The 27,933-nt window shown below is 34.3% G+C and overlaps 3 protein-coding genes across 5 annotated transcripts in view; 1 reads left to right on the top strand and 2 right to left on the bottom strand.

The window, feature by feature from the left end:
* LOC144843795 (uncharacterized) overlaps positions 1-1,560 on the bottom strand; it is a 37,757-nt gene extending 36,197 nt beyond the window's left edge. The window contains exon 1 of the mRNA XM_078700742.1: positions 571-1,560. Coding sequence (XP_078556868.1) covers positions 571-1,355 — 785 coding nt within the window. The 5' untranslated portion in view covers positions 1,356-1,560. The remainder of the gene's footprint in view (positions 1-570) is intronic.
* The window catches only part of LOC144843804 (SPRY domain-containing protein 7-like), a 171,084-nt gene that overhangs the window by 54,692 nt on the left and 88,459 nt on the right, over positions 1-27,933 (top strand). The gene's annotated exons all lie outside the window — the stretch shown is intronic.
* Positions 5,230-26,293, bottom strand: LOC144843783 (uncharacterized). Of its 2 annotated transcripts, none has more exons than XM_078700723.1 (25): positions 26,194-26,293; positions 25,077-25,147; positions 24,785-24,869; positions 24,362-24,537; positions 23,539-23,643; positions 23,037-23,141; positions 19,899-22,724; positions 19,121-19,199; positions 18,939-19,039; positions 18,333-18,473; positions 17,820-17,924; positions 17,451-17,642; positions 17,183-17,275; positions 16,473-16,635; positions 15,922-16,022; positions 15,506-15,631; positions 15,026-15,157; positions 14,748-14,881; positions 14,399-14,521; positions 13,820-13,922; positions 12,196-12,399; positions 11,374-11,571; positions 7,372-7,515; positions 6,882-6,990; positions 5,230-6,274 (listed from the first exon to the last, which is right to left on the bottom strand). In XM_078700723.1, exons 2-25 carry the CDS (start codon positions 25,131-25,133, stop codon positions 6,201-6,203), a joined length of 5,676 nt encoding a protein of 1,891 aa, XP_078556849.1. In that variant the 5' UTR covers positions 25,134-25,147; positions 26,194-26,293; the 3' UTR covers positions 5,230-6,200. The 2 variants fall into 2 exon arrangements, with proteins under 2 accessions (XP_078556849.1, XP_078556850.1); XM_078700724.1 differs by having other exon boundaries at positions 21,450-22,724.

Here is a 27,933-nt window from a genome sequence, read left to right as displayed (position 1 = left end):
AACCAGGCCCTCAGGCTAATTAATGAGCGTTCTCTATCACAATGGTGGATCCGCCCCTTATCACCGTAACGGTGTGCACTGTACTGTACCCCATACTGTGTACACTGTGTTTTATGGTATGTAGTAAACAGTATTGTCCATCTTACAAAATTCTTTTTAAATGCACTCTTGTAGGCAAAATATGTACACATATAATGTAAATTTTACTGTACACCTGTTGTGCTAATTTGTATTAAAGCCCTTTCCAATGTATGAGGAACCCACATCTTTTTTATCCGGATATAGTTTTGGATTTGAAAGAGAACTATGGCGACATATTGGACTTTAAAAAGCAGGTCAACGATACATAACCTTTTATTTATTGTTTTCCTTCCTATTCTCTCTATTGCTTTTATAAAAAATAAATTGGATTAAAGGAACACGATACCGGTAGTCGTACACAAAAACAATAATATTATTTAATTATTAATACACTGAATGAAACATGACGTAAAATGTCATTTAAATTTTACGATATTACTTCATTTGCAAATATGAACACACAATCAAGAAAAAATGACAAATACATACCTATCTTTTCCATTACCATCATGCAATGAATCTCCGGGTCCTCGGGCTCCGTCGCTTCCTAATTCATGGATTAGACCTTCCAGGCCTATAGAAGGTTGGGTTATAGAGTCTGTCTTTACTTTTCCTGCTTTGGTATCGTTCACCTTTTTATTTTCAGTTCCTATACTTTCACTGGCCAGATCGTGACCTGGCAAATGCACAGAACTGGCAGCACTTGATGCTTCAGAATTTGTAGCATCTTTTTCACTTTTATTTTCAACTATACTATTTACACTATTTGTATTTATGGATTCATTGACATTGACATTAGCAACAGGGGGTCCATGGAAGAAATCTTTACATGTCCACCTTCCCTTATGAACAGGCTCAACATGAGCAACTTTTACTACTTTGAAACGTGATGGTCCATTGCCATTATTTGCTCCCTTGTCTTGTACTGATGCTTTTGAGCTTTTTTCCTCTAATGGGGGTGAATTGGAAGAAGGCTGTGGTGACAAACTACGAAGGGATCGTTCAAGATCCGCCGTACTTTTTGATGCATCAGAAATAATAGACGTATCGTCTGCACGACTTTCGTCCAACTCATCATTACTATCAATATCCTCATTGTTTACACCAGAATTGTCTGCTTCTTTTATACTAGTAATTTGAAAATAGCTCTTTTTACCTTTAATTTTAAGTTCGGCGTTTGGATCGAGTGGATCATTTTGAGCCTCTTCCTCCATTTTTGAGGAAGGGACTGCCAAGTTAGCCTCCTCCTGGACTCCTCCCTCTGGTTTGGCCATTCTACGACCACAACACTACGACTACCTAAGCAAAACTACTCGTTTTCTCTCGACTACGATTAATTCTCCACAAAAGTAACAATCCATTGTGTTTAAATTTATTACTCCACCTCAAAAATATTCCTTGTTTTTCAATACCATTCCCTAACCTCATAATTTAGGGTGTTTTCCAGGTCGTTTCATTTTGAATTGAAGTTCCACCATGCCCAATAAAGAAAATGGCGTATATAGACTTAATAACAGACGTAATGTTGTCTTGTTGGCATTTACTTTACTTGCAACGGATAGAACAACGGCTGGTAAACTAAGACTAGATATTTCCTACACAGCAAAAAGGATAAAAGAACACTGGGAAATTGTCAACGTAACAGTGCTGATCCCTAAATGTAAGGGATCGTATTAAACTCGCAAATTAATCTGATTTGGTTACAAAATATTAAAAACACTAATCATTCATTCACATATCAACATTTATGACTATATCTATTAAAATTTAAGATATTTATCGGTTGTTAAAACATGAATGTAACTTCGCAACGTAGTCTAAAGAACTGTCGGTACCCGCCGAGAGAGGGGAGTGGCTCAGAGGCTACACCCTCTTATATGAACAAAGAAAGTCAGCTCAAACCGATTATTTTCATTATTAAAGCTCTGATGTGGGGGTAGATGTTAAATAACAATATTTATATAACAAATATTAATGTTTTCATCAAATCAATCAGGGAGCTACTACTGTTTACGCCCATGCGTAATAGGTGGTAGATCAGAATATACCCATACCCGATTTATTTAATTATATAATAATCAATATTGATATCATATACACATAGGTCCTTATTAATAATAATTATTATAGTATACAAAGTGTTTTAATGTTGGGATCCGGTAATATCGGAAAGTGCTGTGATTGGTTGGTCCGTCGGACTTACCGTAGAAGTGAGTGACCAGAGGCATAGGGTGAGATTGACCAGAGGCATAGGGCGAGATTGACCAGAGGCATAGGGCGAGATTGACCAGAGGCATAGGGTGAGATTGACCAGAGGCATAGGGCGAGATTGACCAGAGGCATAGGGCGAGATTGACCAGAGGCATAGGGCGAGATTGACCAGAGGCATAGGGCGAGATTGACCAGAGGCATAGGGCGAGATTGACCAGAGGCATAGGGTGAGATTGACCAGAGGCATAGGGCGAGATTGACCAGAGGCATAGGGCGAGATTGACCAGAGGCATAGGGCGAGATTGACCAGAGGCATAGGGTGAGATTGACCAGAGGCATAGGGCGAGATTGACCAGAGGCATAGGGCGAGATTGACCAGAGGCATAGGGTGAGATTGACCAGAGGCATAGGGCGAGATTGACCAGAGGCATAGGGCGAGATTGACCAGAGGCATAGGGCGAGATTGACCAGAGGCATAGGGTGAGATTGACCAGAGGCATAGGGCGAGATTGACCAGAGGCATAGGGCGAGATTGACCAGAGGCATAGGGTGAGATTGACCAGAGGCATAGGGTGAGATTGACCAGAGGCATAGGGCGAGATTGACCAGAGGCATAGGGTGAGATTGACCAGAGGCATAGGGCGAGATTGACCAGAGGCATAGGGTGAGATTGACCAGAGGCATAGGGTGAGATTGACCAGAGGCATAGGGTGAGATTGACCAGAGGCATAGGGTGAGATTGACCAGAGGCATAGGGTGAGATTGACCAGAGGCATAGGGTGAGATTGACCAGAGGCATAGGGTGAGATTGACCAGAGGCATAGGGTGAGATTGACCAGAGGCATAGGGTGAGATTGACCAGAGGCATAGGGTGAGATTGACCAGAGGCATAGGGCGAGATTGACCAGAGGCATAGGGTGAGATTGACCAGAGGCATAGGGCGAGATTGACCAGAGGCATAGGGTGAGATTGACCAGAGGCATAGGGTGAGATTGACCAGAGGCATAGGGTGAGATTGACCAGAGGCATAGGGCGAGATTGACCAGAGGCATAGGGTGAGATTGACCAGAGGCATAGGGCGAGATTGACCAGAGGCATAGGGTGAGATTGACCAGAGGCATAGGGTGAGATTGACCAGAGGCATAGGGTGAGATTGACCAGAGGCATAGGGTGAGATTGACCAGAGGCATAGGGTGAGATTGACCAGAGGCATAGGGTGAGATTGACCAGAGGCATAGGGTGAGATTGACCAGAGGCATAGGGTGAGATTGACCAGAGGCATAGGGTGAGATTGACCAGAGGCATAGGGTGAGATTGACCAGAGGCATAGGGTGAGATTGACCAGAGGCATAGGGTGAGATTGACCAGAGGCATAGGGTGAGATTGACCAGAGGCATAGGGTGAGATTTGACACTAGAGTACAATGGGGGAAATAATAATTATGACATGAGGATGAAGGATTTTCTGAGTTTATTTTGTCAAATATTTAAAATTGGTAGAAAACAATTGTGGAAATTCACTTAGCAGGCAATTGCAAAAAATACGATAAACGGAAGCACGAGTCTGGTGTCGATCCTGTCCTCCTTTCAGTAGCTTGAACAATTGTTACATGTAATACCTGTATTTTGTATAAATAAAGAAAAAATACCCTCTTCTTTCTATACCGTCAGATCTAGGTAAAAACCTTCTCAAATTAAACATATTATTTCCGGTACTAAGGATAGTTCATAGAAATTGTCACGGTTGTAATTTTAAAAATCTATTTCAGTTCTTTCGTTTTAGTAGCCCCTCTACACTTCCGTCTTTACACGTTTTTATTTCAATTCGTTAAAGTTTGTGGCACCTAATCTTGAGTCTTCACCCATTAAAAATGGCACTAAAATTATTTTACGGGGGCCTGAATTTGAAATACCGTTTGAAAACGGCTGGAAATTATGCAATAACACAAACTAATTGACGGAAAAAGTGTGTATCTTGACACCATCCAATTAGCATGCTATCATTTCTTGTCGAAAACCGCAACAATTATTGCGTACCGCATTTTGCGTGGCATTTCCTCTTTTTAAAATTCATATATTCACGACGAAAAATGTTCAGCAAGTATATACCATGGAACTATATTATAGTTCCATGTATATATACTAATTCATTTTTGTGCCCAAAGTTTATTTTTAAACTACATGGAGGAATTTCACTTCATTTATTGTTAGTCACATTCCTTAGTCTAGCCATGGAGAAATCATGGTCTAGCTATATGGAGCCGAGGAATTATCTAGAAAATCATTTCTTCATGGTCTACTACTTGCACGTGACCGACTGGGCGGATCTATGACTTTTGGGCGTAACACCTAACGCTTTAACCAAAACAATGTAGTCGAAATGCTACAGCAGACCGTTTTTGTTCAACACATTTGGACGAAACGAAATGGGCACACATTCCGTAACGAAATGGGCACACATTCAGTAACGAAATGGGCACACTTTCGGTAACGGAAAGGTTCGGTATCGAAACGACCACACATTCGGTAACGAAACGGAAAGGTTCGGTGACGAAACGAGCATACATTCGGTAACGAAACGAGCACATATTCGGTAACAAAATGGGCACATATTCGGTACCGTAACGAAACAGACACACATTCGGTAACGAAACGGGCACAAATTCGGGAAGAAACGGAAAGTTTCGAGAATTCGGTAACGAAGAAACAGACACCGACTTTGGTAAACGGGCATAGATCGTTACCGAAAGGAACACAAAGTCTGGTGGAAGTGACTACCGTATCATCACTGAACGAGAATATCTAGTATATTTTGTGAAGAAAGTTTTAATGAAGAAAACTTAATAAGATAACTTAATATTTTTTCAATACATATACAAAATTATGAAAAAATAAAGACTAAAAAAAAATACAAATAATCAAAACGAAACATACATAATTCGTTGATTCATATTTATTCTGAAAATGAAACAAATAATTTCGAAGTGGTGTAATGGGGTTTTAGGGAATGAGAGCAGTCGATTGTAGTCGATTCTCAGTACTGTATCTAAATTTATTCCGTATACTGTAGTAGGCGAATTTCGTGATACAATGTCATATGTATCGCACATGTGACGCCTGTATCATAGACCCTAACCTTACACTTAACCTAACCTTCCATAATACAGAAATGATACACATGAAATACTGTATTATGGAATTTGATATGATACTGGAGAAATATTGTCATATGTTGTGATACAGCACGAAAGAATACTTTTATTTTTGCTAAAATAATTACATTATTTTGTTTCCCTTCACCAATGATCTTTGTGCAAAATGAAAAATAAATTAATCTAAAAAAAAACATAAAACACAATAAATATCTTATAATAAATTACACATGATAAACTTTCAACAAATAACAATATTTTAAATTTCAACATTAAAAAAAGTTGATATAATAAAAGATTCTGAAAGACAAATTGTATATAATGTATTCATGTATAATTGTAGCATGTATTATTTTATTCCATTCATTTTTTATTCACAACAATACATAAAACACAAAACTGCTAATAAAGTTTATCAAAATTAGCAATTCAAAAAACATAATTGTATTTCTTTATTACCTGCTATTTCAATTATATCTCCTTTATATTTAATATAATCTATAGTATAATTTCTATTATTGAAAAATTGAAACAAATTTATATATAAGAATTCCTAATAAACCCAATCGGTTAAATTTAGACGGTGGGATGTTAGCATTATTATGTGAGCACATAGTACCATTGGAATTACATAATTAATATAATTATCCATTATTATATTTATTGCAGTTAATATTCGTATACATTAGGTGGGCCTATGACTGTATTTGTAGTCAGCATATATATTAAACCTCAGGAAAGCACTAGATGATTGCAGCTAGGCCATTCCACCAGACCATCTATGTAGATAACCACTCCAACCAGCAGACTCTGATACGGTGGCTTCTTCCCCTTTGAATGAAACATACTACAGTAAACATACAGTACAATGCGATTACATTAAGAAAATAATAGAGGGCGCTACAGTAATTTGATTTACACAAATCCACACAAAATATATTCTTCTGCAGTTAATACATTTTGTTCACTTTTGAAACCTTTTCTTGTGGTAATCATACACACTGTTTATAGCAGTGACCTCTACATTAAAAAATACAAATTAAAATCAAATGTTATTGCAGTAACAAACATGTAGTTACTGCAGTAATTTCAGTAGAAAAATGTTGAAATTATCATTAAAGATATATTGTCACCCTGAAAAAAAAATTGGATCAGAAAAAAAAAATGATTTAGCTGGAAAACTGTAATTTAAAGCAAAAATAGTCAAATTTGCAGCCAGCCAATGGGTTTTTGGTTGAATGTAACTGTTTACTTTGTCATTTTATAAGTGGAAACATTATTACTTTTCTACGGAAGTTGTTAACTTTGTTAAAACTACAAAATGGCCTATAATCTCTTATTATTAATCTTCATTTTTCATGTTTTTGGGGGACAATATATCTCTAACAACACAACCCCACCTCCAGATCCCATATTATTTTCACCCTGCTTTTCTTACCTTCAGACAGTGTTTGTAGAGTCTTTTTTTCATCTACACTTAGTTTCAGCATTGTTGATATTACGGGTATCAGCTGACGACGTTCATCACCAACTGGTAGCGTCAAAAACTGACAAAGAAATCAACCAATGAAATCAACCGACATCGAGCAATGAAACAAATTAATAAAAATCAATTAATCATAGTCAAATCAATGATACTATTGTATTGTATTTATATATATTGATCATAAACAATGATTACTAATCTTTATATCTGAAAAACCTCTTAGTTAATAATTATTGAATAAATTGATTATACAGCAGAGTGTCTTATTAGGGACACCTCTATTAGGAGATTAAAGGGACACCAAGATTAAAAGGACACCAAGATTAAAGGGACACTGAGATTAAAGGGACACCGAGATTAAAAGGACACCGAGATTAAAGGGACACTTTTAATTTTGACACAGAGGTGTAATATGCCTTTTAATGTACAAACAATTCCTCACCTTTATGATGATATTTTTGAGATATTCCATATTAGAAATCGCGTTTTCGCGTTGTTGATTACGTTCCAGACGTCTGATTTCTCCTTTCAACACTTTTGCTTGTTCGGTCAAACGTAAAATTGTAGCTTCATTCTCGCTTGTAATCTAAAAGTGAAAAGTATGTCAAATTTGTTAGTGCATGACAAATTGTTAGATGTAGCATGACAGGTTTTCATTCAGTCTGTTTGTCTGTCAAAGTTTATTTTGATGAACGGAGTGACTTTAAAGTAAATTATACTAACTCCTATATAGGTAACATAATAATCAAGTTTTTCAGTCAGTCTCTACGTTTGTCTGTCAAAGTTTATTTTGACAAACAGAGTGACTTTAAGGTAAATTATGCCAACTCTTATACATTTATATAACATTTATTTCATAAACACAACAGGCACAGAAAATGAATTCTAAACCGCCCAGTAATATACTGAAATTTAATTAATTTAAATAAGGATGATCTGTGAGAATGAGAAAAAGTCGCCCCATACATTTGTATATGTAACATTTATTTCATATGCATCCAACAGCGAGCAACTCTGCAATTATAAGATGGATAAACTACCGGACCAAATCTCATTTGAGGTTTATAGAGCCTATCATAGAAACAGAAACATGAGTTACAACCCTGGTACTAGGTCAGGATTGAACCCTGGCACTAGGTCAGGATTGAACCCTGGCACTAGGTCAGGATTGAACCCTGGCACTAGGTCAGGATTGAACCCTGGCACTAGGTCAGGATTGAACCCTGGCACTAGGTCAGGATTGAACCCTGGACCATGGGATTGGAAGGCAACCATGTTAATCATCGAGCTACAGCTCCACTACAAAATTATACAGCTATATAATGAAAATATAACTGTTTTCGCTGTCTAATACAATTGTGTATCTACTTTTTATTTAATTTTCTAAGTAACATATTGAATGTCAATTATATTTATATTCCCAACAGAATACTGAATCTGAAAATCAAAGATACTGTTATCAAGTTCTTTTTCATATATTTTTTTTTTATTTCAGTACATTATTAAGGGATAGTCTTAAAAAGTCAATAAATAAAAAAAAATTAAAGGATCTTCTTGAAAAATTAGAAACACATTGATAAACTTGCATACAAGTTTATACTTAAGTATGTCATGTGTGAGAACAAAAAATGCGAGATTTACTATCAAATGTATCATAATTTTGCAGACATGATTGACAGTGATTTTCGACACTGACCTTTGAACCCTGTGAATGTTTGACTGTTATTTAATTCAAAGGAGGTTGCAATTCAAATTACCTTTCACAGGTAACGAAGATGATAAACGATTACAGCAATAAGATATTATAAAACTCGGCAATAAAGATCTACATATTAACAGTTTTTTATGTGTCTTGTGGTTAAATCTTATTAAAATTCCCTGAAATTATAAGGGCCTCAGTATTACTTCTTTTACGTCAAAAATCGCAATTTTTAAATGAGTTTATTAAAGGAAAAAGCAAACTCCATTGGAAGATGAAAAGCACGTAAAACATGCCGCGATGTCTACATCAAAACCAATTACACATTTGGAGAAAGCTAAGAAATGAAACATGCTGTGAATTCATATTACCATCAATAACCTTTTCTCAACCAAAAGTGATGTCGTACAGTGTTTTAAAAACAAATCAAACTTGTTGGAATGTAATTATTGAGAAGTTCTCAGTACAAGCCCTACTTTCATATCTAGACGGAATGTGTTACGCGTAAACTTATCACTTTAAATTAGAAACAAACATGTGGATGTTTTGTAATTAAACGAAAGACATTTGCCATAGCAGGATCCAAAATTTGGAACAGATTACCAAGTCACATTAAACACTTAGACGACTATAATCAGTTTAAAAAACATTTAAATGCACTATATTTCAGACAATGTTATGATACCGATTGATGTGAAGCGCCGCTGATTATAATTAAATGTTGTATAAATGTGCACTATACAAGTAATAATAATAATAATAATAATTACTCACAGAAATTAACTAAATATTTTTAGTAAAACATACAGAAGATTTTAGCATCAGGTAGTTTCTTGTAAATTGACAGTTTTGAAGAATATTAATCAACGAACAGAACTATTAATTAGACAGTTCAATTAAAGATTCGTTCCTCCAATTTGAGACCGATTGTTCGTACAAAGGGATTTTATAGTTAAAAGCAGGTAATAGGAATGTCTGCCTCTAATAACACAATCCAATTAAAAGTTACCTGCTGTATAAAATGTATTAATTATTAATTTGGTACCTCATCAAGAATCTATTATGATGATGCATGAAAGTGAAATATATCAAATGAATAGAGAGGAACAGTTAACAAATAAGGGTTTTCACCTTATAATGTTATTTCATATTATTATAGTCTATATCTTTGTAAAGGGTATGCAAACCCTATTTTCTGTATGCATCTGCAGTAATCAAATAGGAAAAGTCAATGAATAGAGAGGAACAGGTAACAAATAAGGTATTTCACCTTATAATGTTATATTATTTCATATTGTTATAGTCTATATCTTTGTAAAGGGTATGCGACCCCTATTTATGTATGCATCTGCAGTAATCAAAATGTGTAAGAGAGGAACAGTTAGTAATGCACCCTATAATGTTTATTTCATATCATAGTCTATATCTTTGTAAAGGGTACGCAACATCAATGTCTGTAATACCCTATTTATGTATGCATCTACAGTAATCAAATATGACTAAGGCATTTGACATCTTAATGCATGAGAAAGCTGTAAGACGTAATAAAACACATGACAGGAATAAGAATGAATTATATATGATGAAGAAATATGACTGACTATAAATCAAGTACTGTCACATAGAAACATAGTGAGTGTATGTGTTAGAGTTACGTCTAGATGCTATACAAGTGATTATGATAATGATGATGATGATGATGATGATGATGATGACTATAGTGAATATGATAATGATGATGGCAATGGTGATAATTATGATGTTCAAGATAACAATGATAGAGATTTTGTCCAGAGTGGTAATGATGAAAACAGATAAAAATGTGATTGCGATGACAATAATATCTAACAACTGTGATTATCTTGATATTAATAATAATTATAATAATTGATTGCTTTGATAATGATAAGATTATGATGATGATGATAAAATTATGATGTTAAGATTATGATGATAATGATAAGATTATGATGATAAGATTATGATGATGATAAGATTATGATAATGATAAGATTATGATAATGATAAGATTATGATGATAAGATTATGATAATGATAAGATTATGATGATAAGATTATGATAATGATAAGATTATAATTATAATGATAAGATTGTGATGATAATAATAAGATTATGATGACAATGATAAGATTATGATGATAAGATTATGATGATAAGATTATGATAATAAGATTATGATGATAATGAAAAAGATTATGATGATAAGATTATGATGATAAGATTATGATGATAAGGAATCATGGCAAAATGATAATAACCTGATAATGATAGTAAACATATTTTGATTTTTTTTTTAATTTCTCCTTGACATCACATTATTTTGAGTCAGCTTGGCCAAATTCCCAAGACACAAAATATAAATTCCTAATAATAATTAATTACAACTTCCTCTTTTTTAAATTATTCATATTTCACTGGCGACGTAATTCAAACACCTGACATTTACATAGCTATTTTTGGAAATATTTTGGATTAAAATTATTTTATGTGATCGAACGATTTTAAGGGATAATTAAAAGGAGGGTTATAAAAGGAGATTTTGAAAGAGTGTGGGAATTTTCAAAGGTTTAAAAAGTATGTGAATTGAGTTGCACATTAGTCATATTCTAGACACTCTTGGCTTCGCTAACTTGAGGGGGTATTGTACTTTTCTACAAAAAGAGTTTCTACTTGTTGTGTGACAAAAGAGGGCTTTACTGGAGAAACAAATCAAACAAACTAACCTCTGTGAAATGTTCTACACGTTTGAGAGTCGTGTTCAACTGTAGTTTGAGGTTTTCTTCTTCCGCTGTTGAACTTTCACTTATGCTAAGACGATCTTCACTGTTTGTGCTCAGTAGCTGAGCAAACGGCATCATGGGAACTGTCGGAGTCGTTGGGGTGTGAAGAAGGGAAGCCTCATTGTCTGGATGTTCCATTCCCTAAACACACAATTTTATTTAGTATGGTAATAATTATAAAACTACAATTAAATAACCACTGCAGCCCAAAATCTATACGCAATTACCATGGCTGCTACCAATAGCATTAAAAGGCCTGCGGTATTTCGTACTATTCATTTTTCAACTTATATGATGCCCACTATTATTAATAGTATTTATTATTTTAATATTATTAATTTATACTGGGTGATCTCTCAAAGCCTGGTCTCCCAGAGGGCCCAGTTATGTTCAATGACTGTGATGTACTAGTACACCGGGGTAACCCTCTACTCGTCTCGAAAGATGTACTAGGTTCCTTAAAGTGCACATGAGGTAGATGTGTAAACTGGACCTATGGTTTATAGCCCTTATCCGAGGAGACTTGTTCTAGCACCAGAACAATGCAGCGAGTGAGCCTCGAACCCTTGCCGATGTTATGGCTACGTAATTACACTGTCTTAACTGCTTGGCCACTCACTCGCTAGCACCAACCATCAGTGGTCTAGTCAAAAGTTGTCAAGGCCTGAGTATTGTTTACTATTCTTTTTATCTTATATGATGATGTGCCCCACTACCAGCACTAACCAGCCCAACTGGGGTCAGGATCATTTTTCATCCTCTTACCTCTCCTTGTTCTCTTTCTTCTGGTCTTGGTGCCATCATTGTCACCATCTCTTGACTCTCTTTTACTGGTCTTGACATCTGTTGCTGCATCTGCTGTTGTTGTTCCTTCTGCATACGATACATTTGGTTTTCTTGCCCTTCAATCTGGTCCTGTAAACACCTTAGTGTCCTACTATGCTCCTCTTGTATTCGCCGAATCTCATCCTATAATTTAATAAGATGATTAAATTTATATCCATAGAGCAATAATACATAAATAGTATAAATAGTCCAATAAAATATCTAACAGTATAGTTGTTACACAAAGTTTATGAACGCCAGGCTAGTGTTCTGGAGGTCATGGGATGAGTCCCATCCGAGAATTACTTGCAAATTTTTTGCAAGTGTTATATTCCCAATGTACTGTACTTAGTAGAAAGTACAAAATTACGTCAGAGTAAGGCAAACACCTGACCAATTACTAAACTCCCTGACGCAAAGCTACTCTACGGTATTTCAATTAAAATACTACAATCATTATCATAACAGAATATAATCATAATTAATATTAATAATAATAAAAAATTATTTAAACTAGGTAACGGCATACCTTGAATGTTTGTGTAATAGACTCATTCTGACTACTCATAATAAAGGCATAATTTAAACTAGGTAACGGAATACCTTGAATGTTTGTGTAATAGACTCATTCTGACTACTCATAATAAAGGCATAATTTAAACTAGGTAACGCATACCTTGAATGTTTGTGTAATAGACTCATTCTGACTACTCATAATAAAGGCATAATTTAAACTAGGTAACGGAATACCTTGAATGTTTGTGTAATAGACTCATTCTGACTACTCATAATAAAGGCATAATTTAAACTAGGTAACGGAATACCTTGAATGTTTGTGTAATAGACTCATTCTGACTACTCATAATAAAGGCATAATTTAAACTAGGTAATGGAATACCTTGAATGTTTGTGTAATAGACTCATTCTGACTACTCATAATAAAGGCATAATTTAAACTAGGTAACGGAATACCTTGAATGTTTGTGTAATAGACTCATTCTGACTACTCATAATAAAGGCATAATTTAAACTAGGTAACGGAATACCTTGAATGTTTGTGTAATAGACTCATTCTGACTACTCATAATAAAGGCATAATTTAAACTAGGTAACGGAATACCTTGAATGTTTGTGTAATAGACTCATTCTGACTACTCATAATAAAGGCATAATTTAAACTAGGTAATGGAATACCTTGAATGTTTGTGTAATAGACTCATTCTGACTACTCATAATAAAGGCATAATTTAAACTAGGTAACGGAATACCTTGAATGTTTGTGTAATAGACTCATTCTGACTACTCATAATAAAGGCATAATTTAAACTAGGTAACGGAATACCTTGAATGTTTGTGTAATAGACTCATTCTGACTACTCATAATAAAGGCATAATTTAAACTAGGTAACGGAATACCTTGAATGTTTGTGTAATAGACTCATTCTGACTACTCATAATAAAGGCATAATTTAAACTAGGTAATGGAATACCTTGAATGTTTGTGTAATAGACTCATTCTGACTACTCATAATAAAGGCATAATTTAAACTAGGTAACGGAATACCTTGAATGTTTGTGTAATAGACTCATTCTGACTACTCATCTCTTTAATTGTCTCTGTTTGTTCTTGCAAGGTACACTGACTTTCAATGTTTAGCTTCTCATTTCTGTAATAAATAAAATAAATCAATCCTCCATAAAACTAAACCAATACTGTTTTTAAAAAAATAACCTTATAATAATAATAGTTCATTCTTATATAGCGCATATAAGCAAGCTCTCAAGGCACTGCACATTTTTATCCCGGTCATTTTTTGCATCAAACATGTATGGAAACATACTAACATACAGTAGTGATCAGCGTAATCAGCGCAAAGTTGTGTCCAGGTACCTTATACACCTGGGTGGAGAGAGGCAAATGTAAGTAAAGTGTCTTGCCTAAGCATACAAGCAATGTGGCGAGAATTGGATTTGAACCTCGATCTCACGATCAGTAATTCAATGTCCAACACACTTCGCCACACGCCCTTACGCAATTTGGGACTGAACCAGTTAGCATGACTATTTGTTGTCGATTGTTTCGTTGCTGAGATATTTTGTTACCCTCCGACTACTACACAAAACTAGATCTGTTGAGACAAACCTTTCTTTCCAGACTCTCTCCTTATATTGCATATCTGTTACCATGTCACTGTGTCGCTGTAGCAACCTGTCATGCTCCTCTTGTAAGGTATCCAGTTCCTCATTGGCTGATTTCAACTGATTGCTATGATGATAAAACAATTGATTTAACCAAAATTTCTTATTACAGGTAAGTTAGATAGTTTTCTCTTAAATTAAACAGCTGATTCCTGTTACTGTATCTAAATTTGTTCATAGGCAAATTCCATAATACAGCAGCTCATGTGATGCCTATATTACAGTCCCTAACTCAACACTTCACCTAACCTTCCTCTGACTTAACTAAGTGTTGAAATGTTTATTGTTCTTACGTTGTTGCTGTAAGTTTCTGCTTAAGTTGTTGGATGATTTCTTCCATTCGCTGCTTGTCTACCCGGTCTGCTTCCAGACTAGCGTGAGATGCTTCACGACTCTTCTGCTGTTTTAATACTGTATGCACTCTTGCCTGTTAAAAAAAAACAGAAAAAGAAGAACACTTTTGGAGGAATAAGAAATACATACAGTACAAATGTAAACCATATTCCAAAAACAAAAAATATTGTACATTGTAGAAATATTATTTGGCATTTAAAAAATGCAGCTTGTATACCTTATATCCATCGTAATCTTCTTGAATAGCAATAACCTCTACTCTTGCCGATTCTAAGTCTTCTTCCAAGTTCGATATTTTGTTTTCAAGACGACTTATTGTTCTCACGTTAGCATTGCTTGACGTTTTCAACTTTTAAAAGAAAAAGAAATGACAACTGAAAGCCTAAGCTCTACACTACCAAACTTTATGTGACAAAAAAGTGATGTACACATATATGGACACGATGACATCATATCACTACCATATTTGGGCATATCACTACCATATTTGGGCACACTTCTTTGTCAAACTAGTTTGATAATGTAGACAAAGCTTTACAAACAATATTACATTTACTAAATAATAATATAATTACTTATTACACATTTTCACTGTGTACTGATTTGACCTCACTGTGTACTGATTTGACCTCACTGTGTACTGATTTGACCTCACTGTGTACTGATTTGACCTCACTGTGTACTGATTTGAACTCACCTGATCTTGATATTTGACTTTCTCAGCCATGATTGTTGCTAATTGAACTTTCAACTCTTCCTGACCTTGGGTCATTGCCTCCAGCTGTCCATGCATGGCTGCTTCACTACTACGTTGATCATTTTCCTAAAAAATGTATGTTAAATCTATGTGAATATAAAAGTTTAAATTATACTACAAACCCACCAAGTCAGAACCTGTAACACAAGTCTTATTAACAATTGTTCTAACAATGAGCTGAATATATTTATTTTTTTTTATCTTTGTTAATTTTGTGTTTTTATAGTTTATTTTGTTTTTACTGTTTGTTTGAGGGTCCCTAATGATCAGCTGATGCTGGATGGACCACCCTCATAAAATATTGTTGAAATAAAATAAATAAATAAAAAAAAATATTTCGATGAATCATATCCTACCGTTTTCTTTGCTTCTGCTAAATCTTTCTTTGTTTTAACCAGAATAGTTTTCAATTTGTTAGCTCTCTCGTCGGCCTGAATACGTTGATTGTCCGTTGCATCTATGAACAAAAGATTAATATGAAATAATGTTTTTTGTTAAGCTCTGTCTATATTGTCCCCCAAAAATATGAAAAATGAAGATTAATAAAATCAGACTTTAAATGGCCATTTTGCAGTTTTAATAAAGTTATTCACTTCTGTAAAAAAAAAAACACCCAAAAAACAATGATTTCACTTATAAAAAGACAAAATAAACGTTTAATTTTAACCAAAATTGACAGACAAATTATGTATTTTTGGCTTTAAATTACATTTTTTTTCAGGTAAATAATTTTTTTTCCCATCCAGTTTTCTATTATGTGACATTAAAATGGCTATTCCAAAAAAATATGAAAAAACAAAATTTGTTTAGTGGGACAATATCTTTAATATTAATTTTAAAATAACATCTTTCTTGTCTGTTTTTAACCTCTTGCTATGGCCATGAGCACAGACAAACAGTAACCAACCTAGCTCTTTCTGCATGCTTTCAATTCTCTTCTCAAGACGTGCTAACTCTGTTGTCATATTGATCATCTTTGATTCCTTCTCCTGCATTGTCTCGTTCAGATTTTCAACTGTCCTTTCGTAATCTGCTATTTCTAGATCCATCATGCTGTTCTGACTTGCTTCCTGTTAAACAAAAAATATTATCAGAAAATTAGGAAAAGTAATACAAGTAAATTACTATGGAGGACTATCATTATTTTATCTTTTATTATTGCCAATGGTGATTTTTTTTTCATGTTACGCTGTCAGACTTTAAACGCTTTATAAATATTCAATATTATTATTTTTTTTTTTCACCGTCTCGATATACAGGTGACAATCCATTTATAGGACAAACATAAACACAAGAAGCTCTACATAAAAAAAGTCTTTGAAAGTGGAGTTTTTTTTGTAATGGAAAAAATTCTCTGACATCTGATGGGATTTGAAGCAAGGATACGTATTGGGAGTCAATCATTTTAACTACTTCTCTATTCTATGACAACATTGACACGTTTTTGTATTTTGTGCAAAAACAAATTTAACATGTCCATTATAAGATGAGAACAAATAAGATAAAGAAATACCAGAAAGAATAACACAAAAACAATAGAATGTAAAGAAAAAAAGAAATGAAAATAAATATCCTAGAGAAAGAGGAGAGTGAAAACAAGTCAATTTGTTGAGAAACCTCCAGTGCTTTTGTTAGTTGTGTTGTTGTGTCTGTATGCCTCTCTTTCTGCTCTGCTAGTGTTTTTTCCAAACTCTCAATTTTAGAATTCGCCTGCAGAAAAATGTAATTTACATACTTACATCAAAATATTTCATTACAAAACAAACTACTGTACCATAAAGCCTATCAATTTAAAAGGTCAACTGTCATGTCACCTTTTTTAATTTTGGTTTATTTCATGATATATAAAATATTATTTATTAATGTGGATTAGGTTATTCATTACCTCAGAGAGTTCATTAGCCTTCTCATCCAGACGTTTGCGCTCATTATCCCTATCATGCTCCACAGTCATTTTCATACATTTCACTTCTGTTAGACTCTTCTCCAGAAATTTACATTCTTTGTCCGATTTGTCTAATTTAATTTTCAATTCCTCCTTTACCTCCTTTAATTTGGCAGACTCTTCCGTCAATGTCTTAAAAATACAATTTATGTTAACATTTGAAAACATATATCAAGCAGAAGGTTCTGGGTTCATTTATTTTTTTATTTAAAAAAAAAAACAAAAAAGAGAACCTTCTACTTGAACATATATCAAGCAGAAGGTTCTGGGTTCATCTTTTTCATTTATATAAATAATTTTTGCATATACCTTGAAGTCCTGTTGGTTTTCTTCTAGTTGTTTCGTAAGGCTCTCTGTTTTATCCTTTTCTGCGTCAACCAAGTCTTGTAACTTTTCATACTCTAGCTGTAAACTCTAATGAAACACACAATATCAACATTTAATCAATATTCTTGGTTACAAAATCTGATCTGTGCATCGGGCCAACCAAACCATATCTTGATTTGTGCTCAGTACTAGCTTATCTGTCTACAGTAGTTACTACATATACCAGCAACTGATTTAACAAAAGATCTGTAGGCCTACCTACATGACACTAGATGAAGGCCAATTTACACAGAAGAGCGGTAACGGTAAGTGGAAAACCGAATAGCTTTTCCCACGTAGAATCTGTGTCTATCCTCTGTGTTGTGTGTAAATGGTCATAAGGAATAACATAGATCCAATTTTATTATATCCGTTACTGCTTGTGTGTAAATTGGCCCTAACAGTGTAGGCTTGTAATGTTAGTATGGGTCTGTTTTTATAACATCATGTCCTTACCTGGTAATTCTCAGCCTGCTGGTGTCCACTAGATAGTTTTTCCTTCATTTTTTCTAGTGTGCTGTGATAAGCTGTCAACTCCTCTTGCAGTTTCTCGTTCTTAGCATTTAACACTTTTATTTCCTCAGTCAATTTCAACACCTGATAATAAATTAAAAAGTTAAGCTTAGTTCCCACTAGCGATGCAACGTAACCTACTCATTGTAAGAAAACACCCTTCCATAATATGTGTGTGCTCCCGTCTACGTGAAATCAAACCTGCGATGTTTGCAGCACTATTTTGTCGTCGTTTCCCACTTGTGATTATACAATACAGCACTTTCTGGCGATACGTTGTCGCCTAGCGTTGCGCACGCTAGTGGAAACCACACTTTATTGGATTTAACTTCTCTTAACATTCAATAATGTCAAAGGTGAAATGTATTGACCTAAAGTGACCTTAGTTAGTTTTGAAGAAGAGGATGGAGGCTTACCATCACATGAAAATACAGTGAAGATAAATTACATTCTCAATTTACAAACGGTCTAGTTTATGGAAGAATTAAAAATCTAGCATTTCCTAAATTTGATAAATTATAAGCAAAAACCAGTTTTTCTTTTACTCACCTCATTTTTTCTACTTTCTGCTTCTTTCTTTCCTTTCATTGCTAAGCTTTTTAATTTCTTCTCTTTCTCCTGCATATCCTTTAGTTGTTTCATCGCTGCCTCTGTAATATAAATTCATTTATGGTGAAGTCACAAGCAAATAATGCACAAAAATAGATATTAATGAATTCTCAGAAACCTACCAAGCTCATTCTTTAACTGATCTCCTTCTCCTTGGCTAGCTGATGCTGTTTGGTAGGATTCCTCAACTTTTTCTTTTTCCTATAAAAGACATTCAAATGTAAGCCAATAAATGACAATTTAGCATAATGCAGGTGGAAAAGGCTCCTAGTTTAGCATTCCTAAGAGCCCGCCAATGCTGGGGAATTGGGGCTGCTAATGCTCTATGGCCTCTTAAGCTCTGTTTAGCAGTTGGGTAGATCATAGCCGTTACGCCACTGATAACAACTAATGATTTATGTGCACTATTACTAAAATTATCACTATAAAATACAGTACATATTCAAACGGTAGAAAAGGTAGTAAAGAAAATGATTATGTGTAGAAAATGCTGTACGTCAGGAAACCAAACTTTTGTATATTTTCAGTATAGTTAATTAATACGTACAAATATTTTCAGTAGAAAATACTGTAAAGTACTGTAAGCATGAGAGCAAACCACATTGCCACATTTGCAACAAATGAATTTGTCAGAACAAACATACATGATGCAATGACTACAACATGCTGGTTGCAAGACAAAATGTTAAATGTTTGACAAACTATAAAAAAAGAATGTGCGTCCATGGATTTTGAACGGAGATGGATAAAATGAATTGTGAATGCAAGCATCATCCATGGATCTAAGAACACAAACTAATAAAATGATAATAAAAGATGCTGCTGATGATAAAAAATGACAAAATGGAAAGTCTGCAAGGATTCATGAGATACAACATGATGGTGCTAAAGTCTTCCTACCTCTGACGCCAACTTCAACTCATTACCCAAAGTCTTCAGTTCCAGAGTCAGATCAACTTTCTCTTGTGCAAGACTCTGGTTGACTTCAGTTAGCTCTGTAATCTTGTCGTTTGATTTTGAGAAATTCTTCTGAATTTGTTCCATCTTGAATTGAACTTCTTGAAGATCTTTTCTGAGAATGTCGTTCTGACTTATTGTGTGTTCTTGATCGGTAAGCGCTTCTTGCAGATCTTGATACAATTGGTCCTTCTCAATCTGCAATTTCTCAAGAGTGTCTGTAGCTTCCATTCTAGAAGATTCAATGTTCTGTTGTTTGGATACCACAGAATTAAGTTTTTCTAAATCTTCTGTCGATTTGGCCTTAACTTCTTCAATAGACTTTTGCAGAGCTTCAATTTCTTGATTTTTTTGTTCTTGATTATCTTCCATTGCTTTCAACTTTGCAACAAAATCACTTTTATCAACTTTCAAAGACTCAACTTGTTCTTCAATATCCTGTTTTTCTTTAGTGATACCTTCAACTTTGTTTTTCCATTTGGTAATCTTACTTTGGGCTTCCTTCTTCAACCTCTCCAGATTAGATGCCAGTTTGTTCTTTTCACCTTCCAATATATTAACTTTCTTAGCCAGTTCTTCTCGCTCCATCTTCACTTCTTCTGAAGAGCATCCAGTAGCCTCTTCCTTTTTAACAGCCATGTCATAATTACACTTGAGTCCATCTAAATCAGATTGCAACTGCTCATTTGTAGATGTAGCAGATTCAATTCTCAATTCCAGGTCCTGAATTTTTAAAAGCAGCGCTTCACGTTCATTAGATAAGTCCTCCATTTTTTCTTTCAGTGCATTGTTGTCTGCTTCAAACTTACTAAGATCCAAACTTAACTGATGGTTTCTTGTCTGTTCTTGCGAGATAGATTCTTCCAAATTATTCTTTACAGTACAAAGCTCTTTAGACATTTCTTTAATATTTTCTTCAAAATTAGTATTTAATTCATTTAACTCTGTAACTTTATTATTAGCTATCAAAAGTTTGGAGTCGTTTGATTCTAGAGCTGATTTGAGTTGAATTATTTCTTCTTCAAGTTTTCCAACTTGGTCCTTTTCTTTCTGGAGTTTTTCAGATGTTGTTTGTAATTCTTGTTTGGGATCTTGAATTTCAGAAAGTGACTTATCATTATGTTGCTCTTCTAGTTTGTCTTTTTCAGTAAGAGATATCTGTAATTTTTTCTCTAGTACACGATTTTCCTCCTGGGTTTCCACCAACTGTTTCTGTAAACATTCCACCTCATGCTTAAATTCATCCGTTTGCGATTTTAGTTCCTTAATTTCTTCCTCAGTAGCAAAACCTTTTTGCATGCCATCCATATGAGCGTGCTTAATTATTTTTAACTGCTCAACAAGACGTTGCACTTGATCCTGACTCTTAGAAAGACTTTCAGTTAATTCTTCTTTCTCTTTTTGCAATGCATCCACAAGAGAAACCTGTTCATGCAATTTAGTATAGTTAGTATTCATACATTTTAACTCATCAACAAGTTTATCATATCCCACCTGTAATTCCTGCTTAGTATTCTCCACTTCTACCTTTTTATCTTCTGCATTCTTTACTTCTATAGTACTTTTTTCCAATTCACTTTGTAGTTTTTCACAAATTTCTCTTTGACTTTGTAACTCAGTTGTTTTACTTTTAAGGTCATTTCTTAGCGCAGTGATTTCATTTTCAATTTTACTATCAGTAGTATCTTTGGATGCACAAACTTTTGTCAATTCTTCTTTCAATTCTTCTTTTTCCAACGTAATCTTTGACACATTTTCCTCAGCCTTTGTTATACCATCTAGCGATTCTGTTAATTTCTTACTAACATCTAACAATTTGTTTTCTTTTTCCTGTAAATCTCTTTCCAATTGGTCAATATTTTGTCGTAAGGTTGTAATCTCTTCATTCATTTCAGATTCTTTTTTCTTTTGTTCTTCTCTGAAATTCTCTAATTCATGTTTTGACAAGTCTGCCTTTTCTGACATCATGACATCAATCTGGCATTTCAATTCATTGTGCTCTTTAGATAATGTGTTATTATTCTGCTGCATGATGTCTAATTGGTTTGCAAGTTCTTGTTTTTCATTGTCCATTGTTTCCAATTTTAGCCTCAGATCAACATCTTCATTACTTGTGGCATGTTTTTCTGATCTTAACGAATCACAAACATTTTGCAGTTCTTCACATTTTGTAACAAGCTTTTGGTTATCTTCCTTCAAAGATGTGAGTGAGCTTTCCAGTTTATCTACTTTTTCTTCACAAGCAAGCCTTAATTTTTCTTCTTTTTTCCAATTTTCTTCAAATTTTTCAAATTCTGAAGTAATCTTATCAACCTTATTTGAGAGATCCTTCTTTAATTTTACAGTGTCTTCTAACTCTTTGTCCCGTTGATTTACCAAATTCTGCGCTCTATCTCGTTCTTCTTTTATGGATTCTGCGCTTTCTTTGAGTTGTTGAACCTCTCCAGACATGTCTACCAGCCTTTGTTCTAACTGCTTCTGTTCATCAACATTATTCTTAAGAGATTCTTGAAGATTGTTGCTCTCTCCCGTCACATCTTTTAATTGAACATTAAGTCTTTCTAGTTCTTCCAACCCTGCTTTTAACTTCTGTGTAGCAGAATCAACTTCTGACTGAAGGTCAACTTTCTCTGTCTTTAATTCTGATATGATGGTTTTTAGTTCTTCTGTGTTTGTAAATTCCGACGACTTCTGATGCTTTAATTCTTTCAAAGACAGCAAAGTTTGATCTCTTGCTTCTGTTAAAACCTTCACTTGTTCTTCGAGGTCCTAAAAAATTCAAGAAAAAAACAACATAACTTGATTGATTTTAAATTCAACAATTATGGCTTTTTATTTCCAACAATCGTTCTCAAAATGTTTCTTGGTCATAGTATTATTAGTTGCATGGCGAAAACTCAACAGTCTTTTTTTCTGCTACATAAGCAGTTTAACGCAAACTGTATATTAACAATCATACTATTCTAATCTACTATTCAATTATGTATTCATTGATTTAGATAGTTTCTCAGGTTTCTGTACAAATTTCCTTAAATTTTGTCTAGAATGATTTGAAAACAGCTTTTTTAACCTTATTTTTACCTTTTTCTGTTTTGATGTCACTTGGTACTCATCCTGAAGACACTGGAATGTTGACGTCATTGTTTCTTGTTTCCTTTCCATACATTCAAGCTTCTCGGACAATTCCTAAGTTTAAAAATAATCATTTTTTTACAAATCACAAAAACGATTTTGATTTTCTCTCATTTATAATAATCAATAAATAATAACAATAATAATCTCTTTAATAATTTTAGGTCCATTCATTAAATTTTCATTTTTTAATTGATGATAGGTTAAAATGATCTTCTTTCTGAACCCCACAAAATGCATTAGCAAGGAATACAACATGATTAAACATATATTTCTTAAGCTCTGTCTACACTATCAAACATTTTGTGACCAAAAAAATGTGATGTGTCCAAATATGAAAGTGATATGCACACATATGGTAGTGATATAACATCATTATCTCCATATATGGGTACATCACATTTTGTTGTCACCCTAAGTTTGATAGTGTAGACAGAGCTCTATACTGTACCTTATTTTTCTTTAGTAATGCATTAGATTGTTCTTTTTCTTCTTTCAGATTCCCTTCCACCTTGGATTTCTCTGCCATTACTTCATTTAAGGAATCTTCCATTGCCTATGAAGTGAACAATTTAAATACTGTAGTGACTGAATGACAAATTAAGATATCACTCATTACTGAATGAAGATATACTAAGATAAGATGCACCTGGTGTTATTACATCAGTGCTGTTTGCAGGCATCGAGAAACTCTAAACCACCTGTAGATATTCAAATGAGGTAGATATTCAAATGAGGTAGATATTCAAATGAGGTAGATATTCAAATGAGGTAGATATTCAAATGAGGTAGATATTCAAATGAGGTAGATATTCAAATGAGGTAGATATTCAAATGAGGTAGATATTCAAATGAGGTACTGTAGATATTCAAATGAGGAAATATGTGAGAATGAGAAAAAGCTATCTCCAACCGAGATACGGACCCGGAAACTTCTGGATGCGCAGATATTCAAGATTATCAAGTCTAATTTGAGGCCTAGGCAGTGGAGTAGGAACAGATGTGAGTTTACAATCCTAGCACTAGGTCAGGATTGAACTCAGATTGGAAAGCATGTATGTTAACCACCAAGCTTAGCGTAACGGCTATGAGCGCTCACTGGCTAAACACAGGGGCCCCGGAGCTTATGGGGGCCCCTGAGCAATGTCTAGAAAAAATAAATATGTCGAAAAAGGGAGGGTCACTTAAGGTTAAACCAGGGGCCTCAGGCCTCTTTGTTATGTCACTGGCTACAGCTCCACATCTAGATGTTGCAATCATCATGTGGTTATTACCTGTTGCTTGTCTGCAGCCTCTGCCTGCTGCTGCTGTACAGCATTGTAAACAACAACAAGCTCCGAGTGTGTTGCCTGCAACTCTTTCAACTCTGCTTGGAGTCCTGCCAAGGTCTCGTCTTCTGCACTTGTTCCCTTGTTCTTCTCTTCCAAATCTTCAACCTTCTTTGTTAATTCTAAAGGTTATGAATTTCATGTTATTTTATAAAATATATTTGTTGTTTTTAGCTTTCACACCAGTCTCCTATTTCACTTATATTCCCACTTTCCTGGACTTTCTGCATTCTCACTCTCACATGTTGATCGAAATGTTGAGAAACTCAACAGTTCTTTTCAGAACTAATAATAAGTGGTGTATCAGAGAGCCAATAAATAAATAGCAGCAGAAAATGCATTACATTAACACATTTTGACAAATATTACCTGAGCATTTAGCCTTCACTTTCTGCAACATCATTGCCTGCTTTTTAGCAAACTTTATCAGGTCTTCCTTTGAAAGAGTTTCAAGCTGAAAAATAAATATAAGTTAGTTTTAAAACCTTTATAATAAATAAAGGTTTAAAGAGAAGACTATAACCTCTGCATAATAGAAGTTGTTTTTAAAGGGTGGATTATTGGTTGAGTTCCCTTTTACAATCTTTGTGCATATCCTTAGTTTTATGGAATAAATTGATTTTGATTGATTGATTTAAATTTCTATAATAAATGCGTTTACCTTGCCAGGTTTTCCAGGCGACGCCTTGACAACCTCCTCTTCTCCTTTGCCTTCCATATTGATATTCTACGCTAGAAGAAGCAATGAAAAATGATTACAAAACATTTACAAATGTAAGTTGACATAATTGTTTGTTATGATATTTTTATATATATAGTTTGAATGTTTTGCTAACTTTTTATATTTACTGTATATGGAGAAATCTGAAATAAAGTTTAATAAAAAAAAATAATAATAATAATACAGGTACAGTATATAATCGTCGACTGGTCTGTGTTGAGATATAGCTCCTTTGACTCCTAATACGGTTTCTGTACTATATTCTCTTTTACGAGAAGTTTGAGGAGCTCTACACCTATTAAACAATATTTAATAATTTTAGAAAGTTAAAATAATATTATCTTAAACCATCAATAATATATCATCAGCAATGTTAATTTTAAAAACTGCTAGAATTATGAACGGAAAACCAAGTAAGTATACTATTTAATTTAGAAGATCATGAATATTCACCATAATAAATTTGACATTAATGATTTTTGACAATCTACTTTTTTTAATGCACTGGATATTAGTTAATAGTTCCACAACATGTAAATGATAAGCTGCAGTAATGATGATTAATGATTGTTCTATTTATCTTAATTAAATTGTATATTCTAGGCCTAGCCCTGCCTAGTATAGTGGGGAACACATAACACACAGTCATTCCAAATAAAAGAACCAATTAATTATTGTTAAAATTAAAAATTTACAATTTCTTGTATATAAAAGAAAGTTTTAGTAGCCCCAGGCCAGCATGGTCTTATAGCTGGTACCCTTCATATTACGGTTGTTACGCCATTGATTGCAACACGGAGATAGCAGAGTAAAATATAATATTCTAGGCCCCCTATTCATAGTGGTCCAAAATTGACAATTGGTAAAGACTTGGCAATCAGAACAGTGAGTGACCGGGTGTGTGTTGATCGGCGAATCTTACTATACTTTACGGGCTAAGGCCTAGCTTGCTAGGCGGACCACTGTCGAATTATTACAACTTTCTATGGGCCAAAATAGCGTTATACAATACATTCAACCATTTAAATTATTCACTATTTGATAAATATGTATTTACCAGATGTCATATACAAAAACAAACGTTATAAATAACGCAAATCAAAGCACCATCACCGATTATGTGGCAATTTCAAGCTGCAAAAATAATAACAAAGGGGGCGCTATACATATTAAATATTCAGAGAGAGCCATTGATTGATTGCATGTTGATTGACGTGAATAAATTTAAAAATAAAATTTCAAAACAATAGAGACAGACTTTTCGGAAACTTAACAAAATTAATATTAGTATAGTATAGCAACATTTAAAATAGAAAAAAAGAACATCATTGTATCATATTCATATAGCCTTCTCTCATATTCACAACTTGTGGGTTGGTACACTACATGATTCAATCACTTTTATGTTGGTTCGGTTTGCTATGTTTTTAGGTTTGCGGGGTTTAGCAATACCCTGTTTTTCCCGCCAAATTGGACGCCATATTGGATTCTGGCATGATGATGTCATTGTTATCGACTCGATTTATCAACTACTATGAGAAGTAGTTATTAAAGTAAGCCTCAGCTAATTTTAATCATCATAACACAACTCCAAGTAAAAAAAAACGTGAATTGGTTTTGCCTATCCTCTATATATAGGTATTTGTGTGTGTTATACTAGGCCAAAATTTAAAAGTGCCGTAAAAAATTTTCCCCAAGACCCTGGGATGGGGATTTTTTTTCTGACATTCTATATGGTATACTCTATCAGAAAAAAAAAACATTTTTCTTATACTTTTTTTCTGAAAAATTTGTACTGCACCCAGGCTGTCAGAAATGTATGCCTAATCATCCGCATACAACGGAATCCGCAATTTCATTATATAATAGGTCGTGTTCCTCTTTCACGCATTGTTTTATACCGGACTATTATAAGCAAAAAGGGGAGATTCCCTTCAATACGGCGCATTATAGTGCTGGTGGCCTTTTGAATCTTAATCAAACAGTAGGGTTGTAAAATAACAGTGATGTGAAAGAGAGAAAGTCCCACCCACGCATTTACAAAGCTAATTGATTTACCACCAGTTCTTCAGCTAGGCTACTAAAATAACCGTTATTACGGCAGATTCTGAACTATTCAGGCCTAAATAATAAAATTATTTTATACTCATAACTTTCGAATTGATTAAACAGAGTTTAGGCCGCCCCCGCAATTTTGTAAGATGGTGAATGTTCCCTAGACCGTTATGAAACTTAATCATGCTTTCCCGTCTTTTGTCACCAGCAGTTTGGTCAACACAAATGTTTGTGGAGAGCAAATTCTTTCACTATGAATATGAAGGGAAAGTCCCCTTAAAGTTTGGACGAGAGGAAATATTGAAGTTGCGCAATGTATCGATCCATATGATTCTTTTGCATGTACACGAATAATCTGATTAAACGATCAGTAGAGAGATCTGTAATGGTACTGTTTACTTACTCATTTTGATGAAGTTAAGCTTCGTTCCCACAAGGACGCAACGCAAGAACGTAAACGCGGCGCAAGCGGGTTGACCAATGCCACTCGAGAGTTCGAATAATCCATTGCTTGTGATTGGTCAACTCACTCCGTTGCGTTACGTCCTTGCGTTACGTCTCTACAGTAGTGGGAACCAAGCATTAACAGGGAAGATATACATCTCCGTGCTATAATTATTAATAGCTCATTCGGAAGACCTCCTCGACCACTATCTCTTGTCCCAAAGGTGTCCTCTAAGAAGCAGACCACCAGTTATAGATTGTAGGCCTACATATAGAACTAAACCAAAACAGCATAAGC

This window comes from Antedon bifida, chromosome 5 (genome assembly GCF_963402885.1).
Source record: "Antedon bifida chromosome 5, ecAntBifi1.1, whole genome shotgun sequence".
In the NCBI taxonomy this organism is placed as follows: Eukaryota; Metazoa; Echinodermata; class Crinoidea; order Comatulida; family Antedonidae; genus Antedon; species Antedon bifida.
This window is presented reverse-complemented; position numbering and strand designations above follow the sequence as displayed.

What these genes read in the sequence shown, in the direction of transcription:
- LOC144843783 (XM_078700723.1), bottom strand. Translation starts at nt 25,133, where the DNA reads ATGGAAGGCAAAGGAGAAGAGGAGGTTGTCAAGGCGTCGCCTGGAAAA. An exon ending in CGCCTGGAAAACCTGGCAAG is followed by an intron (nt 24,870 to 25,076) that starts GTAAACGCATTT and finishes TTTATTTTTCAG; the next exon opens with CTTGAAACTCTTTCAAAGGA. An exon ending in TCAAAAATATCATCATAAAG is followed by an intron (nt 6,991 to 7,371) that starts GTGAGGAATTGT and finishes TTTCTTTGTCAG; the next exon opens with TTTTTGACGCTACCAGTTGG.